This window comes from Oculina patagonica, chromosome 5 (assembly GCF_052425735.1).
Source record: "Oculina patagonica isolate OP01 chromosome 5, crgOcupat, whole genome shotgun sequence".
Lineage (NCBI taxonomy): Eukaryota > Metazoa > Cnidaria > Anthozoa > Scleractinia > Oculinidae > Oculina > Oculina patagonica.
In genome coordinates this window covers 8,677,265-8,695,408 of record NC_135762.1, presented here as the reverse complement: position 1 = coordinate 8,695,408, position 18,144 = coordinate 8,677,265, and the positions used below count along the sequence as shown (strand labels likewise).

Sequence of the window (18,144 nt, the reverse complement as noted above, 5' to 3'; positions counted from 1 at the left end):
TTGGGGGGGGGGGGGGGGGGGGGGGGGGAAAAAAATAAAAAAAAAATGAAAAAAAAAAAAAAAAAAAAAAAAAAAAAAAAAAAAAAAAAAAAAAAAACCCCCCCCCCCCCTCCAAGAAAATAATGGTCTGTCCCTTATTGAAATGGTGTGGTCCTCTTACCCTGTAGGGACTTGTTAATTGCCACTTTAATTTGTTGTTTTGAAGAAAGAACTCCTAGAACCAGAGTATAGACTTCTCAATTATTCTTAATAAAATTCAATTCACCTATTTTAAAATTGTCTGTTGTCAAGACGATAATGAAGATAAAAGTTCATGACAAGTGGCATCATGGTGGCAGAAGATGACGATTGCCATAGCAATACCAAGTGTAAGCAATGTGAATATTAATAACAGTCCCACTAGACCTCCATCTTCCTCTGCAAAAAAGTAAAAAGTACTAAATGAATATGATGTACCTCTGAACACTCAAAGAGAAATTAAAGTTAGTAGTATATCAACAACAACCTACCAGTTTGTGCTGGAACTTCCGGTTTAACTGGCCTTGTCTCCATAAATTCTTCTTGGGCTAGATATGGAAAAAAAACAATAAATTAGAGTCGTACAAAAAGACTATCAATTTGAAAAATTAATAAATTTAACTCTGCAATATTGCCTTCATCTTTGTACTGTACCTTTTAAAGCTTTGTCTGTTTCTTCTGCCATCATCTTTTTTTGTCTTTCAAGTGCTTCATAAGCTTCTCTTTTCAATTGTTTTTCTTGCTGTCTTTGTCTCTTTCTAAGTTGTCTTTGAAGTTGTTCTTTTTCCTCTTCTAGTGCTTTTTGCTCTATAATATGTAATGAGATACAAAGAATTATTAATTTAACAGATTTTCTTTTGCCAAACCACTGAAAATATTTGTAGAAAAACACAGAACAGAAAAGACTAACACCGATGCATGTACACGTAGCCACATCAGTTTAAATTAGCCAGAAGCAAATGCATCAATGCAAAAAATATAATTATTAATGAAATTTAATTCAGAATTTGGTTTCTGCTAGAAAGCACAGCAAAAACCATGGCAGTGTGTGGAGATGTGGTGTCATAAGGTTTATTTGTTGAACAAACTACAATGAAACTACATGTACTACAACGAAATACAATGTTTATCTGCTTTACTCGCTTTCTGCGTTGGGTTTACTCCTGTGTTTACTGCTCAATTTTACAGTAAAATTTCTGTACTTCAACCTGTTCTGGGAAACTGTTGGTAACCTGTCGGTAGACTGTTGTTAGTCTGTCGGTGGCCTGTCGGTAACCTGTCGGCTGACAGTTGACCGACAGTCGGTTACGGGGAGCTGTTCTTCACAATTACCGGAGTCTGGACTGAGCATCTGGTTTCACACCATGACCTGAGCGTCACTGGGTTGTGTCTTTGTTTAACATACGTGACATGTACTCTCACAAAACAGGGCCGTTGTTCAAAGGGTGGATTACACTATCCACCCTTTGAATGTACTGGAGCCAGGCCCAGTTGTTCAAATGGTTGATAACGCTGCATGTATCCATCAGATAAATTGCTATCCAGTGGATAACTGACATTATCCACCCGATAGTGATTTATCCGTTGGATAGCGAAATCCATCTTTTGACCATTATTTTTGTTCTGAAAATGGGTATTGTTAGTGCACTTAGCAAAATTTTACAAATAGGTATACTGTACATTCCTTGAGAAGTGTGATTTTAAAACGTCAGGAATTTACATTAAAGCCCTTGTTAAACTAAAGCAGTCCGTGAAATACATAGAAGGTATCAATTTTGGGGTCAGGTCTGACATTTTGGTCTGAAATAGGGTAAAGGTCTGTCTCCCCCGGGCTAAGCTTCAGTAGCGTTGGCCAGTAATCAGTCTTACAGCGACTTCAGTTGAATCCAGCTTTTGCAAGTTCAAAATTAATTATCAGTGCTCAGTATTGATCTTCTAAGTATGACCTTGAAGGAACTGTATAAAGCTATTGCCATTTAATGGGAACTACACTACACTTACATGTATATTCTGCACATGTCAGTCAAGTATGTTCAAGAATGTCACACAATTTACAATGTAAAAAGGTTTCATGTCACAGCTCACCTTTTTCAAATGATAATCTCACAAGGTTTTCTTGTTCTTCGTTCTCAGCTAAGACTTTTAGATGCCTCAATACCTAATTGGAGATTGTAAAATGAAAAAATTAAGCCTGTTACTGCAGTTTCAACAAGGGGTCAGTGCCATGAAAGATGGATTTTTTTTAACCATAATGGAAGAAAATGGCCACCAAACTGACCGAAATAATATAAACAATAATTAAAAAACATTTTAATTTCTGATCTACAACTTACACTGCTTTGAAATTGAAAGAAACGTAAAAATATTTAATTTTCTAAGGTAGAAAAAACCCATTATAAATCGAAAATAAACAAGGATGGAAGTCAGAATAACTGAAGACACAATCATTACAAACAACAAACTTGAAATTAAAAAGTGGCCAATGTTTTCAAGAAACACTGTCTGCGGAGTACTACCACTACTGTAGCAAGCTCCTTTAAAAAGGGGAAGCCTCGAGCCATACGGCCCATACTGCCCGAGTTTATCCCAGTTTCCATAGCATTAAGCGTCTAGGACTATTTACAAGTACTCCCGTCGGAATGGGATGCTAGTCCATCGCAGGGTTCCCTTCCCAGTGCTCACTATGTCACCGGTACCTATTCATACATCTGGGTGGAGAGAGGCACTATGAGAGTAAAGTGTCTTAATTGCCCAAGAACACAACACAGTGACCCCGGCCAGTGCTCGAACCAAGACCGCTCGATCTGGAGTCCAGCACACTTTAGAACCATAAGGCCACCGTGCCTCCCAGCAACTTTAAAGCATGAAAACAAAAGAAATCCATGAAGCAGTGTACTTACATTAATTGCGCATTGTCTGCACTCTTCTTCACTAAAACAATGTCCAATGACATTTGGCCATAGAGTCTGTAAAGGATTATTCTTCAAGTCCAGCCATCTGAGTTGTTTAAGATTTACACAACTTAGTGGTAAAGAGCTGAGCTGATTGCTGTACAAATCTAGCCGCTTGAGTTGGTTGAGGTTACCAAAGTCCTTTGGAAGTTCTGTAAGAGCATTCTTGCTCAAGTCCAGACGCACCAGATGGCGCAGGGTACAAAATGCATCCTATAAGAGAAGAGCATTGCACAAGTTTACAGTACTTCTAAAATCAAATGGATTTGAGACCAGAGGCAGACAGAGATCAACATGGTAAAATTTAATCATTAAGTTAAGAAATCCAAGAGCTGGTACATTTTCAGTCGTCAGGTAACCAAACGCTCAACAGCTCTGGGTGATTCAGCTCTGGGTGATTCAAAAACTGAAAACAGGAATTCCTGGTTCCAGTTTGATTGTGCAGGTGTGCCAGAATCAGATTTGGCCGTGTTTTTGGCGGGCTTCCAGTCTAGCCCAGAGGTGTCAACCTAAAGGATCATGGCCTCTGGGGATGAGATTGTTTGCATGATGAAGAGAAACAAGCAATGACATGATCTTCCCAGTGAGCCCACCAATGTATTTTAAGCAGTTAGGGAAAAGAAGCCTGAAAAAAAAATCAGGGCTTCAAAAAGCTACGTTCTAGTGATGGAGTTGTTGCCAGTCTTCTAAAGAAAAACAAAGATTCTATTTTGTAAGACCTGATCAAAACCATTACTGATTATACAATGTAATACATGAACTCTACAAATTACTAGAAATCACACAAATCCCTCACAATTCTTAAGACAGACAAGAAAACAAGAAAAGTTTCTTGACTTGTCAGCTTAAATAGGCTAACTCACCTAAAATACACTTAGCTGATAAAAATAATAAATTATACATGTACATGTATTGTAGCTGCTGCATATTGCTTTCTGCAAAGTCCATATGCCATATACATGTACCTACAGTAACATGTTCATCATACTATAATACAATTAGCCATGTTCAAAACGAGCAGGGGACTGGGTACGAATATTCAATATCGATTGCACTGAAAAACTGGGCCCGTCATCTGAAAGAGCATCCAAAAATTAGTAACTCAACCAAATTTGAGAGTTATTGGTTTAAACGCAAAGGCATGGAACTCTTTTAAAAATCGTTAAAATAAGAGAGTTTAGTATGGCTGGATGGACAGCTGTCCCTCCAATCCATACTAAGCTCTCTTATTTTAGCAATTTCTAAAAGTGAACCATACCTATGCGTTTAAACCAATAACTCTCAAATTTGGTTGAGTTACTAATTTTTGGATGCTCTTTCAGATGACGGGCCCAGTTTTTCAGTGCAATCGATATTGAATATTCGTACCCAGTCCCCTGCTCGTTTTGAACATGGCTAATTCAGCCAGCATGTGGACAAAAGAAGGTGAATTTGATTTCCATAAAAGAGACACTGTCACTGGGGATTTTTTTGATGCTTTTCGGTACGTGAAATGCACCTACTAGTACATCAAGATGGAAATATAAAGTAAATTGTTGTTGAAGGAAGAAGGAAGCCATAATAATTTTTAGGTGTTTTTCCATTCCACAAGGACAAAACTTGAAAAAATCAGCCTGATTTTTTCAAGTTGAGATCTAAAATTCCTGATGGCATTACAATAATATCACTTGTTTATTGCTTCAGTACACTTGCATCCATGGTGATTTTTTATAAAATTGGACCACTATTCGTAGTTTCCATATGTCTTTAGGCTCTTAAGTTTTTGGAGTGAAACTGGTGACAGTGTCCCTTTAAGCAAATGTTATCACCACAAGGTTGTTAAATACAAAAAATACATTTTTTTACATGTACCTAGTAGTATTTCTACTCGACGAAAAAAATAGGGAAATTCCAGTCAAAATCCTGGGAGTTAAGTGTCTTGCTCAAGAACACAATACAATGACCCTGGCTGGGGCTTGAACCCAGACCGCTCGATCCAGAGTCCAGTGTGCTAACCATTTTAATTAGGCCACCATGTCTCCAATAGGCCATTTTCAAAACACCATAATATTCTTTGTTGTCCCTCCAAAATTTTGCATAAGCATTGTTTTCAATTACTCTTGGGACAGCAAAACAATGCTTATGCAAAATTTTGGAGGGACAACAAAGAGTATTATGGTATTTTTGCAAATGGCCTACGTGGAACATTAGGAATGTTCACCATTTGAAGAATAACGGCTTGGCTGTGTACATCCATACAAGGGTCAGCAAAAAATTATTATTAAGAATAAATAAATTAATCATATAAAATTAAAACTTAAAATAATAATTAAAATATTATTTATTAAAAAATATATAATACCAAGCAAGTGCCCAGGCTCTACTCTGGCACAGTCAAAACAAATCCAAATTCTAATAGCTGTATTCAAATAGGTTCTTAGAGTGACAGATGGCCTTTCGCCATCGCATGTTGATTTTCTTATTCCAGTCTCCCAAACGGATGATATTTTTAATTTTTTAATTTTAAGAACAACACACACTTAGCATTGCTGCTTTAACAAGGGAAACATTGCCTTTGGTTTAACAAACATTTTTTGTAATTAAAAAAATAAATAGTATCAAAACACTGCTGTTAGTATTTTTTCAAAATTTTGTCAAAAAATTATTTATGCATTTCAATTTAAATTGAAGAGAATTAATTCAACAAAAGCTAATATTTTCAGCTGTCACTATCTTCATTGATGTCATCTTTCATTATTTTATTAATTATTTGTTTTTATTTATTATTTTTTATTTTGCTGCCATAGAAACCTTTCCAGATAAAATAAAACTTCAAAACTGTAAAGAAAATGGCGTATCGGTTTATATAATATAACAATTTAGAAAAACGAGACGCAGCAAATTGACACAGAATTGATTACTAATGGCAAGGACAACAAAAAATTGTACCCGACTCTGGCTCCGACATCGAATTTTGCTCACAATGCAAACAATTCCGGTTTAAGCTTTCACCGATACAGCTGGGCTTTTTAATCACCGCTCGAGGGTACTAGATACGGAACAACGTAATGTAAACATGGAAGCGAATAAACGCTCGACCAGTTTTTCGAACCTCGGTGGAGTTCATCTCGACTAGATCACATGTACAGTAGTTTGCGCGGTAACCAAATTTCAGAAGGTTTTATTTTTTGGTGGGGACAATTTTATTTCCCGATCGTTGGCGTGAAAGGCATCTAAGCTGATCGCGATTAGCAAAGGTGTTTTCAGCTTTGCTTATCATATTAAAACAAAAAAAAAATTAAAAATTCTCACCGGTAGTGTAGTTAAATTGTTACAAGAGAGATCGACCACTGTTGCTTTAGGCAATGACGCCTGCGGGAGAGAGAATAACATCGGCAAAGAATTAGCCATAATCTACAGCAAAAACTTATACAAAAAAATGTAAATAAAAAAGACATAAGTTTAGTTTTCTAATTGCGAAACAACTAATTTTCACCGCATTGCTGGTTCGACCGATTGCAAGTTTTTATATGTCGAAGAAAATTAAATCATGTTTACGAGCTATAATGACCACTAAAACGAAGCGATCTAACAACTTCTTTCATTTCGCAAATATGCCTTAATACGTTTTTTATAGGCTATATCATCTGTGAACTTCTAATTGCCAGCTCTATCTCACATACAGTGCTCCTTCGATTCACCTGCGAACTAAACTGAACTGAATGACTTCTAATAGACACCACTGTAGAGGCTTATAGCATCTTTCAGAATATCAAATCCTTTGCTTTATCTCAATCGCTATTCGCACAACACATAAAAGGCGTAATTTAGCAAAACCTACACAACTATTATACCCAGAAAATAGGGCAATAAACTGCCTGTGGGTCTTCCAATTAATGATAAAACACCATTTACCCGACACGGCGAAAACGAAAAATTAAGCGCGCGCCGTCCGATCAGACTAACCTTTGATCGGACGCGAAGAAAACACTCACCATTTCTCGCACAGGCACTTTGGCTAAATTGCACAGACTCAAGTCTAGTTCTTCTCCATCAAACTTGTCCTTGATCTCCTCTTTGGATAGTTTTCTAGTCATCTTTCGTGGCCAACTTTTCTACCCTCCACCAGCTGAGAAATCATGTGTAATCGTCATCCCAAACCAGTCTGAGCCCGCTGTACTTTTCGCAGACTAGCGGTGTAAAATGAGCAAGTAGTTCCCAGTGTCTTTCAACTTCACGTAAGACGGCGTGGGCTCATTTCCCGAACAGCGGCGGCTAATCGAGCCTAGGAAGGTACGTTATGTATGGGGACATATAGTGTACCGAATATGTATGTCCATGTTCAGCCCTCAAACTACCTGCGTTTAACCATCTCCACACAAATTATTTACGCTACCTTTCTCACGTTTCTCCATGTTGTCCCAAATTCACCCCAAGTTGACCACGTTTCACCCTGTCTCCCCTCATTTACCCAAAGTTACCCACGTCTCCGGCCCCCTGTTCCCAAAGTCAGTTATCCACGATTCACCTGTTTACCCATATTTACCCCAAGTAACCCACGTTTCTCTCTGTTTACCCACATTGAACGAGTAAAATGGACTAAAAATTATGTATAATTTAAAATGGTGAGAATAAGATAAATTTAAAACTATAAAGCTTAGACACTCTCTCTTCGAGTTTCCTGAAATTGAAGGATTTTAAAGTGTCTTTTTTTCGCTACGTGTTTCCTTCGTGTCATTGAGCTGACAAGCAAAATTTTGGTACTATGTACTTTTAGAAAAGTGATTACGCATGCGCACAGGAGGTGGTCGCTTGTGGGAAATGTTCGACTGTAGTCGAAATCTCACACTCAAATTTTTTTCCCATTATTTTTAACCTCCGGTAAGCAAAACAGAAAACTGAGTTTAGACTAATTAATTGGGTTAGGGACTTTACATCCTCGGAGACCCAGGGGCAGTTAACAGTTAAATTGACCAGAAGAGCGACTCTGACGTCTTCTTACACGAAGTTGTTTTCCTCATAGACTCGTCGTTGTTGTTAAGCCCGTCCATCGGATGATACTACGTGGGTCTCAGATAAAAAAGCAAAACAAAAACAAAACAGCGAGGCCTGGGAATATGTTAAATGGTCACTTGTTAAATGTAGCATAGCGCAAGGATACCAAAAGTTTTTAAAGCTATACGCGAGCACCTCTTGTTTATAAGTTTTCTTTTTGTTATTTAAATATCCAACAAATTAAAAAAAAAAACCTTTGTTTTAACTGTCAAGCTGGCAACAAAATAACAAGCGATATCTTCGCTAACGCGTGGTCCGTGCAGTGAAGTACCCAGACCGTGGCAAGTTCCAGAAGTCGGACAACGACCGAGAAAAATAATAAGAATTGTTGTTTACTCGAATAACTATTAAAAAGCGCGCAACTAACAGTGTAGAACTGGCAGTCGTCTAAGGCTTATTTTTTTCTTAGACTCTCCATGTAATAGCATCCGATTGATGGGCAGAGCATCCACGACGAGTCTATGAGGAAAACAACTTCGTGTAAGAAGACATCAGAGTCTCCTGGCCGGTCCTCGTCGCTGATTGGCCACAAAAATATTTTTGTGGCCAATCAGGAGGAAGGAGTTCAAACGCTTCTGGAACTGGTTCGGTAAGACAAAGTGCCCAGGGGTTGTTACGCTCTATGTTGTAAACTTTCGCCCGAAAATCCCGTTGTCCCGATAAGCTGCCCGTCGCCCCCACTAACTGCCCCTGGGTCTCCGAGGATGGGGACTTTATAAATAAATTTGAATACCAATTATATCTAATTAGCATTCCGATTTGTTATGATGCATTATCACAAAAATTCACCAATCAGTCGAAGTTGTCAACTTTTAATTAAAAAAAAACAACAACATTACAAACAAGGGCTGACGGGGTGTTTTAATTTTTTGGTTTGTTTGTTTTGCTTTTCTTCGGATAAGCAACCATTGCCTTTGCATTTCTGCGATCGAAGGATTACCCCTTGTTAAAACTAGTATTGTTTTAAGAAAGCCATTTCACCTACGCAAGAATATCTTTTATTATTACTCGCCTTCGCTAAAATCATTTCTTATTTATAACAATTTGACATTTTAAACTTGTCATTACTGACTTACTAAATTATTAAATTTCCACACTTGGTTTTAACCGCAAGTCGTGCCTCGATATTTTACATCACAGTAGCGTTAAACCGTTACTTATGATATGATGTTTTATAGCGTCTTTTCTCGAGTGGAAATTCTAACCGTTGTCGTCTTCATGAGCTTGATTTATCGGGCAGTAAGCGAGGTTTACGTTGACGGCAGCAAAGGCTTAAAGCGAGACTCACGGATCGGTGTCGCATACGCCAACTTCGTCGCGCACAAATTTAGCCTTTTGGACTTAGTTCCCTTGGTATCCACTTCAGTACAAGAGATTCGAGAGTGCGGTAAACTTTGCGTCGATCATGTGTCGTGCTTTTCTTTCAACTGCGCGGCGTTCCGCGACAACGTGGAAAGAAAAATTTTGTGCCAACTTTTGCAAAGCGATAAATACAACACATCAAGCGTGTTTGGGCCCAGCCCCGTATTCCATCACTTCAGCATAAAGGTGAGTAAAAAGAAGAACATTTCTTAAAAGTTACATTTCTATGTGAGCCTTTCTATAAGAAGCAGACTATATTATTTAGCGCGCATCCTGCGTAATGTTTGTTTTATTTATTTTTTCTATATATTTATAAATACGTTTAAGTTTTCACAAAGTACGGTTGTTTGGTGTGTAACTCTTTAATAAAAAGTAAACCACAAAGCTATTTTGCCTTCATAATATATGGCCTTCGTGAAACGCTCAGTAGAAGTAATTGTTTTCTTTTTCATTGCACAACATAGAACGAAGTCGGTCGACAAATACACGCAGATGCATCGACCAACTTTCTCGAACAAACAAAGAACTTACATACGCATTTCAAATATTTGCGCTCTACCCATAAAGAACTGAGCTGTGTCCAATAAGCATCTTTATGTAAGAGCCGGATGCAAACAAGTAATAACATTGGGATTATTTTTAATTTAACATAGATCCTAATAAAAAATATTGAAAAACAAATCGAGTTTACTTTTTAATCAGACGGGTTTTTTTAATTTTTTTTTTCTGGTGTGAACAGAGTCCTTGCTCCAGCGATCCTTGTATGAACAGTGCAACTTGTGTGGCCAAGTACGAAGAAGACGATTATCAATGCGCCTGTGTCCCCGGATATAGAGGAAAGCACTGCGAAATAGGTAACTATACGTTTAAATTTAAAACGATTAACTCCATTTAACTCGATTGGCAAAAGCTAGGTATTCTTATCAGGTTGTTTATTTGAGGAAGCATGCTGGCGTGGCATGTTGAATCAGGCACCCAAGGGTGGTCTCTGTAGGTTACCACTTTGTTGAGTAAAATGGCGCTTTTTTCAGCTGCTTTTTTCAAAAGGCCTAAACATTCACATCAGGCGGTGACTACTGACGCAAATAATTGCTAACTCTGAAAGCTTAACTCTTAAATGTAGATCTTCTTGTCAACAGGTTTCCTGCTGTATCTCATCACCAGTTAATTATTTGTCCTGTTTTTCAAATGAGGGAACAAACGAGCCAACATATAAGCCGAGTGGTTTTTAATAAATAGATTTGCTCGCCATTTATTTTTTCTACGTAATTAGTTGTAAGATAGTTTGATACTGTTTTAAGTTATGGCAAACTCAAATAAATTAAATATCTTAATTACAACTACAACAACATCAACAACTTTATTTGACCGTCATAAAAAGAATAAATTGCATACAACAGAAATTATAGCTAAAGGGGTGTTGGCTTCCTAAAATAACTAAGGAGTTAACAAGTCTAGGAAGACAAATTGTATAGAATAAATTACAATATTAGGGTCGTCAAAACAAAAAACACAAAACAGAAAACAAACATGAACTCATCTCTACCTGCAAATTAAGGTTAATTCTTAATTTGTTATCGTAAAACCAATGACTGTATTATACTGCAGACGACTAAGATGGCGTGTAAACGTATTAAAGTCTCAACATCAAAGTCTTCTGGTTAAGAAACGGGACACGAAAAACTTTTACAAACAAAAGAGTTAGTACTAAACTAATACTAGACTTAGTACTATAAAGAGACTGGTACTGGCTGAAATATCGTCGGTCGCCGTGATATTAAAACACTGCGTTCATTGCAGTAGTGGGCCTAAAGGGATTGAAAGCGGACAGTAAGCTCCCGATAATATTTTAAGGAATTAAATTAGAATCGTATTTGAAATGCGAATAGTAAAGAAAGAAAACAACTAAAAATTCTAATTAAATGATTTTGCTTGAATATCAACACAATATTTGTCATATCAGTGTATAGCATCAAGTAACAATCATTTCTAACTTTGAATGATCTATATTTAAGCACATTGAACCTTTCAGTTTTTGAACCAAAAGCTGCAAAAGAAGTCTTCTTTAGATGAAAAACAAGGAGTAGAAGTTTTCTTCATAACAATACACTCTGAACATCATAAAACTTTATACACCTTTGTTTTTGAAGTGTACCACCGTTCCTTGCCGTGTATGAAATAAGTGGTTAAGTTGTTCTCTTTGAGGTTAGCCGATTTTGTTAAAAAGATAAACTTTCTTAGTCCTTTAATTGTCTGGACGTTTTCCTATTTCATCATGAATGTTTAGCAATTAATATTTTGTACAGTTAATTGGTTAAGTTGCAATTACATCTAATCTGCAGAGTTCAGATAATTCTTTATTTGTCCTCGTAAAACCTCTGACTGTACTATTACTGAATCTGTAAACGACCAATGTTTGAAGATGGCGTCTTGAATTGCTATGGACAAACATTAAAATCGTCTGGTTTTGTTACTGGTTGAGAAACGGAACACACCAGTACAGTTTGGACGACGAAAAACTTTCAAAGTCAAATACTAGACTCTAAAGAGAGTAGTATTGACTGTTTCATTAGATTTCGCATTAATAGCTGAGTCTTGAGCAGAAATTCTACCGTTTCATGTATACTGTAGCTTTGTGAGATATCGTCGGTCGAAAAATTAAAACGAACAAAAATGCAAACTTAGCTATTCAGCGTCCTTTCGTATATAAGTTAACTCCCAAAAATATTTTCAAGTTACATTTGAAATGCGAATAGTTAAGAAACAAAACAACTGGAAATTAAATGATCTAACTTGAATAACAACGCAATATTTTTCATATATACCGCGAACCAATCATTTCTACGTTTGAAGAATCATATTTAGCTCACCTAGCCTGTGCTTTTGAACTGTACCGCGTCTATGAAATATTTAAGTAGCTGTCCTCTTTGAGGTTAGCCGGTCTCAATCGTCCGGGCGTTTTCATATAGTTCATCATGACTTTTTAACAATTAATATTTTATACAGTTTTATTCAAGTGGTGGTTTTTTTGGTTACACACAACGTTGAAGCTTCAAAGAAAATTACTTAGTTCGGGAACTATAAAAAATAAAAATTAAGTGGGACCTGGAACAATCTGATTTTTTAATGATTTTTATAAACTTCAATTATTTGATGCTACAACTGGAATGATATTCCTATTCCTTACGTAAAAAGCCAACCAGATAACTGTTTAAAAGAGCACTTTACCCGTATTGTTTTGCTCAGTATTAATCACTGCCTCGACACTGCCACACCGACCATTGTATCATTTACATTACCGTTGTGTTTACTCGTTTCCCCTCTGGGAATTATTGTTTTCTTTTTCATCTTAGGAAAAACATGTAATTTAACCATCCAAGGGCATATTAGTTTTACTATATCGATCTTACCCTATTCTGTTTCTCTCTCTATTGTAACAATTCAAAAGTGCTGAAAAGTGAAAGTGAAGGAAATTAAAATTCAAAAATACAAAATACAATACAAACTTGACGTCAGCGCGCGACTCCGAGTTGCATAAATGGCATACAGTCGAACCTTTACAAACGGCGATTTCCTTATAGAGGCCACATATACAACGACCAGGTCTTCAACTCGACCTGCTCATGCTGCATGCGTCGATCTTTACACTGAAACCTCTTTACAACTAACTGGCCATAAGAGCGAGCTCGAGGTGGCCGTTATGGCCGAGGTTTTAATAAGAGTGCGACTTGGTCACTCTACTAGGTTCGACTTAAAACCTAGACTGTCCACAGCCTCTCGATTTTTCAACGCAAAAAAGCAAACGAAGCGAGCGAGCGAGCGCGCGCGGGGGGGGGGGGGGGGGGCACCCCCTTACTTTTTTCCGTTTTGCACTGGCGTCCAGTTTACTCGCCGTTCTCACCGCGCGCTCATCGATCGAAAAAAACACGAAAAAATAGAGGGCTGTGACAAGTCTACTTGAAACCTTCCCATAAAGGCCTGGTGGAAGAAAGGTCCAACGTATTCTATGATTTGTCAAAAAACGTATTCAAATAAACGATTAGATTATATCTCCACCTTATTGATTTCGGGTAGATGCAGCCAAAGATATGTGTATTTAAACAGGCCCGTAAACAGGATTTTTAATGGGAGGGTGCATATGAGCCCTTCAGGCGGGAACTCATGAGCGCCGAAGGCGCGAAAACGTAGGGGGGTATGGGGGTATCCTCCCCCAGGAAATTTTGGAAATTAGTTTATCTAAGACGGCATTCCGTGCATTTTGAAGACAGTTTGTAAGGAAACAAGGCAGGTAAAAGTGAAGGTAGCAACGACAATAATCTGGTGCATTTTTTAATTCAAAAACGTATTTTTTAGAAACAGAACCTTGTAAACGGAATTTACAGTTTATTTAGCTAACAATGACGGCAGTACATAAAAGAAAGACAGGAAAAAGATAGGTTTCGTTATTTCAGTGTCAAATGGTAATTAAATAAATCAGCCAGAGTCGGTTTGTTGATCTTTTAGCACTGTGACAAGCTCCAACCTTCTTGGGTGCTTCCAAGCCCAACAAGTACCCAGTTCTAGCGCCTGGGAATATTAATGGCACTTCGAATGGTTCGACTAATCTATGAAGAACATCAGTGATAGAATGTATCGTTGAAATTAACCTAGAATTACTCAATTTGGTCAAAAATATACCACACGAATCTTCAAATGGTGGACCTAATATTCCTTACCTTAATATTTTTAAGTTTTAATATTGTAATGCGCTTTTGCTCATTTTATATGTTAAAAAGCGCAATATAAATTAATAAATTATTATTATTATTATTATTATTATTATTATTATTAATATTATTACCTTCAACCCAAACTAAGGACCATATTGACTGTAAACAGTCAAAGTACAGGAATACCATTTCCCTCTATTAACCGTATTTGTTTATTTATTTTGATGTGTTTTTTTCACAAAGAGCGGACTTAATTCCAAGACTCGCCGGGGGGTGCGGATGCACCCATCGCACCCCCCTCCCTACGGGCCTGTTAAAAAGTGTGAAATTACCGAAAGATGGAGTGATTGGAGTAGTAAAAATACGGCCAAGTCTAAATTTGTCTACTTTGTGATTATATTTTTCTTGATTCTCTTCTCACATATATATGTATTTTCTTTTCTTCGCTTGCAGTGTTATCAGCTCATTAGTAATGTTATATAAAGTTGTTTTTTTTGTTCTGTAGACTGACCCGCTTCCAACCAACCAGAGTAAATTAGGTATACATTTATTGTCCGTTATATGATAAAATATGATTAAATGTGATAGAGAGTTATCTCGTATTTTGCAAGATATCGATGAGTGTGCCAGTGATCCTTGTTTAAATAGCGGAGTATGCAGCGACCTGGTCAATGGATACACCTGCAGCTGTGTTCCAGGATACACCGGCGACCACTGTGAGACTGGTATGTAAGATTCTCCATGGCCATGTAAAATATAAATGCAATAAATACAAACACTCAGCTTGTTGCTATAGTAAGAGAGGCGCTCTGTCCCTTCGTCGATTGGTCAATCCGTCCATGTATCATTCGTGAGTCTGTCCAGTCATGCATAGATCTCAAAGCACCCACCCACCCACGCATTCATCCGTCTATCCATCCATCCGTCTGCCTATCTGTCTGTCGGTCCTTCCTTCTCTGTGTCCGTCCATCACGCCTCCCTGCCTTCCTGCCTCTTAGTTAATAAGCATCCCACAACAATAAAATGGTTTCTTTACTCGGTTTGCCTCGCGATTGTTTAATTTGTAATATTTTGCCTTAGATATCAACGAGTGTTCCAGCAGTCCGTGTTTGAATGGTGGAACATGTGTTGATGGTGTGAACAGATTTGACTGCAACTGCCCTGCATACGTTATCGGCACAACATGCCAGACAATAGGTTTGTTTATTTTACGTTACCTTTAGACATTTTACCTATTATATCACTTTCTAATGGAGTACGTTTATCGGTTGGCCGAGTTAAATGCGAGCCCGAGTCAGTCCGAGTCTGAGTCAAGTGTAAGAGTCACATGCAACATGTCATGCTACCTTTCAATATTATACAGTGGAACCCCGATATAACGATCCTCGAAATAACGATATTCCCGATATAACGATGATAATTTAGCGGACCGAACGTAAAATCCTCCCGATATAACAATATTATCAGTTCACAGTCACAATTTATTTGCAAAACATCGAATTTAATGCAATAATATTACAGTTATTGAGTGATCTCTAACGTTTCTGTAAACAGCTTTGTACGATGATATACGAAAATGATACTGTGTTCTTAGCCTCTTTATCAAAATTATTCTCTTTATCCCCCTTTATATGCATTAATAAAATACTTGTTAGGTTTACAATATTTTCGGTTATTTTTTCGCCCATATCGTTATATCGAGAGTTTCGATATAACGATACCTCGATATAACGATATAATTTTACTGCTCCCTTGGCATATCGTTATATCGGGGTTCCACTGTAACAGCTAACCACTCTCGAGGCAACGCTATTATATTTAAGCTACCCAGTGTGGCATTTAGGCTAACTGTTGTGCTATTTAACTCGGAGCAATTCTTTTATTCAGTGGCTCATCTCCTAGGATATATCCCTGAATGATGCAATCAGCAATGACTCGTGTATTTGACTCCGGCTCTGAATTGACGCGAACAATGGATTTATTCCCTTCTTATGTGTTTTATTTGGCTTATACCAATCAAATCTAAGATCTGATGTGTCTGAGTGAAGAGGCCTAGTAGCCCATGCAGTCGTTTCAGTAGGTTTGATTATTAAAGATTGGTGTTTCAAATCTTTTTTCTAACAGAGGCATACAGTGTGCTTCACGGCAATTTGAAAACGTGTTTCTATTTTCGGTGCCCCTATCTGGCAGTTAATTTCATTTGTTATACTTCAATCCATTTTTCTCTCCCTCTCTCACTTTTCACGTGTATCATACTTTTCATCAGATGTTCAAAATCCAGTGGCCCTTTATCCTTTAAATGCTGCATACACCACAAAGGACATGATGGGTAGTCAGCCGGACGGACTCTCTTCCAACGTACAGCTTGCAGTTGGACCCAACGGGAACGCGGGCGGCTCGTACCAGTTCTGGGGTACGTCAAACAGCTACATCGAACTTCCAAATAACGGTGGATTAGACACGCAGTACTCTCTGACGCTGGTGATGTGGGTGTTGCCAGAAGGACAAGATGGGCCTCTCTTCAACTACAGACCCTCGGGCGCTTGGGGTGTTCACTTCTGGATAGCTGGAGGAAAGTTGTTTTTCCGTCTGGCAAATAGAAATGACAATTTAACCCCCACCTCTTTGACGAGTCCTGTTAACTCGGGGCAATGGATTTATGCCGCTGCTGCTTATGATTACAGCACAGGTGTTGCCAGAATTTGGATCGACGGGACACAAGTCGGGCAGTACACTTTTGGAGTCTTCACTTTGAGCACCTTTACTAATGTGAGACTTGGTGTAAAAAGTGACGACAGCAGGTACTTCAAAGGAAGAATTGCATGGGTACAAGTTTACAACATTGCACTTAATCGAGAACAAGTTCTTGCTGTTAAAACAAGAGGGCAATGACGAAATATTCAGCCAAGTGTGATCGTAAAAAAATAACTTGTACATCCAGTGTGATTCTCTTGGTGATAGCACTCATAAAAGTACATAATGGGGATAATTTCGATAGACTAGTCCCGGGGTGGGGACTCCCATATGAAAGGAGCGGGGATGCTCGTCGTCTCGCTTATAGGGATGTAAATTTCGGATTTTTGGTCTCACTTAGGCCGTTTCAGGTTAGCTGTCAAGGTCTCATTTAGGGCTGTAAGCGAAGAAATCTACAAATATAAGCTCTATTTTTCAGTATTTTGGTATCTTTAAGGGGTCACGAAAAGCTTGAGCTACGCCCACATTGGTTTCTTTTAGGGGTTCTTTTCAACATTTCCGACGAGCATTCCCGCCCCTTATATGTAGGATTTTCCTGGGAGACTAGTACATGCATGGGTTTTTCTTTAAAGGGTCAACACTACTTGTCACGTCGGCTACACAAGTGTCAGACCGTAGTCAAAAGTTCAAAATGTTATAGGTACCCGCGTCTCCCTTTTTGACAACCTTAGCGCCGCCGATTCTCCTGGGTTAAACCATTTACTGTGAAAAGGATATGTCATAAGAGAAAGGTAGCCATGAAATACATTAGACAATACGTTCATCAACCAGAAGTCGTAAATACATGCATCAGTTTATCCTTACTAATACTATCAACTGTACACCTGTATGATCAGATTTGGAAGCTTGAGCCTCGTGAAATCGAAAGTTGATAATGACAAGAGGTCAAACCATTCTCAAACCATTCTCATTCTCTCCAGAGGCCGCGATCCTTGGAGCGAAAGGATCGCAGCCTGTGGAGTCGAGGATGAATTCATACTCTCTCTTATTGACATGGAACTCTCAGGCGCTCTTGGATCGTCTATTCCTCTTTCGTGCGCTCTCGCGCACTCTCCTTGACTCTCATACGCTTCCGTCAAATCTTGCGCTTTCTACTCACATTTAAACCTACTCAATTTTTTCTTGAGAGTCAATTTGACTTTTCTGAAGGTTTCTCTCGTTTCTTGCCCACGTTTGTTGAGATCTAGGGTAAAAGAAAGCTCTTGTTCGCACGCTGACGCCCATCAATCAACTCAAGGTTATTCTTACTAGTTTTATATATACAGGAAATAAATATCATTTAAAATAAAACGTGTACAAATGTCTCTAAGCTAAAT

The 18,144-nt window shown here is 38.1% G+C and overlaps 2 protein-coding genes across 2 annotated transcripts; one reads left to right on the top strand and one right to left on the bottom strand.

Moving 5' to 3' along the window:
- Positions 1-143: 143 nt before the first annotated feature.
- LOC144655301 (leucine-rich repeat-containing protein 59-like) lies at positions 144-7,148 on the bottom strand. Its single transcript, XM_078515518.1, has 7 exons — positions 6,944-7,148; positions 6,261-6,320; positions 2,919-3,182; positions 2,104-2,176; positions 673-825; positions 510-566; positions 144-417 (listed from the first exon to the last, which is right to left on the bottom strand). Exons 1-7 carry the CDS (start codon positions 7,043-7,045, stop codon positions 287-289), a joined length of 840 nt encoding a protein of 279 aa, XP_078371644.1. The 5' UTR covers positions 7,046-7,148; the 3' UTR covers positions 144-286.
- Positions 7,149-8,858: 1,710 nt separating this feature from the next.
- Positions 8,859-17,651, top strand: LOC144655298 (uncharacterized). The gene is made up of 5 exons (XM_078515516.1): positions 8,859-9,551; positions 10,105-10,219; positions 14,686-14,799; positions 15,155-15,271; positions 16,341-17,651. The coding sequence occupies exons 1-5, from the start codon at positions 9,168-9,170 to the stop codon at positions 16,964-16,966; spliced, it is 1,356 nt and encodes a 451-aa protein (XP_078371642.1). The 5' UTR covers positions 8,859-9,167; the 3' UTR covers positions 16,967-17,651.
- Positions 17,652-18,144: the final 493 nt, after the last annotated feature.

Bases quoted from the DNA above. Each gene is read 5' to 3' on its own strand.
- LOC144655301 (XM_078515518.1), bottom strand. From the start codon at position 7,045: ATGACTAGAAAACTATCCAAAGAGGAGATCAAGGACAAGTTTGATGGA. The intron at 3,183-6,260 runs GTGAGAATTTTT...CTTCTCTTATAG, and splicing joins ACAATTTAACTACACTACCG to GATGCATTTTGTACCCTGCG. The intron at 2,177-2,918 runs GTAAGTACACTG...ATCTCCAATTAG, and splicing joins GCAGACAATGCGCAATTAAT to GTATTGAGGCATCTAAAAGT.
- LOC144655298 (XM_078515516.1), top strand. From the start codon at position 9,168: ATGATGTTTTATAGCGTCTTTTCTCGAGTGGAAATTCTAACCGTTGTC. The intron at 10,220-14,685 runs GTAACTATACGT...GTATTTTGCAAG, and splicing joins AGGAAAGCACTGCGAAATAG to ATATCGATGAGTGTGCCAGT. The intron at 15,272-16,340 runs GTTTGTTTATTT...ACTTTTCATCAG, and splicing joins CACAACATGCCAGACAATAG to ATGTTCAAAATCCAGTGGCC.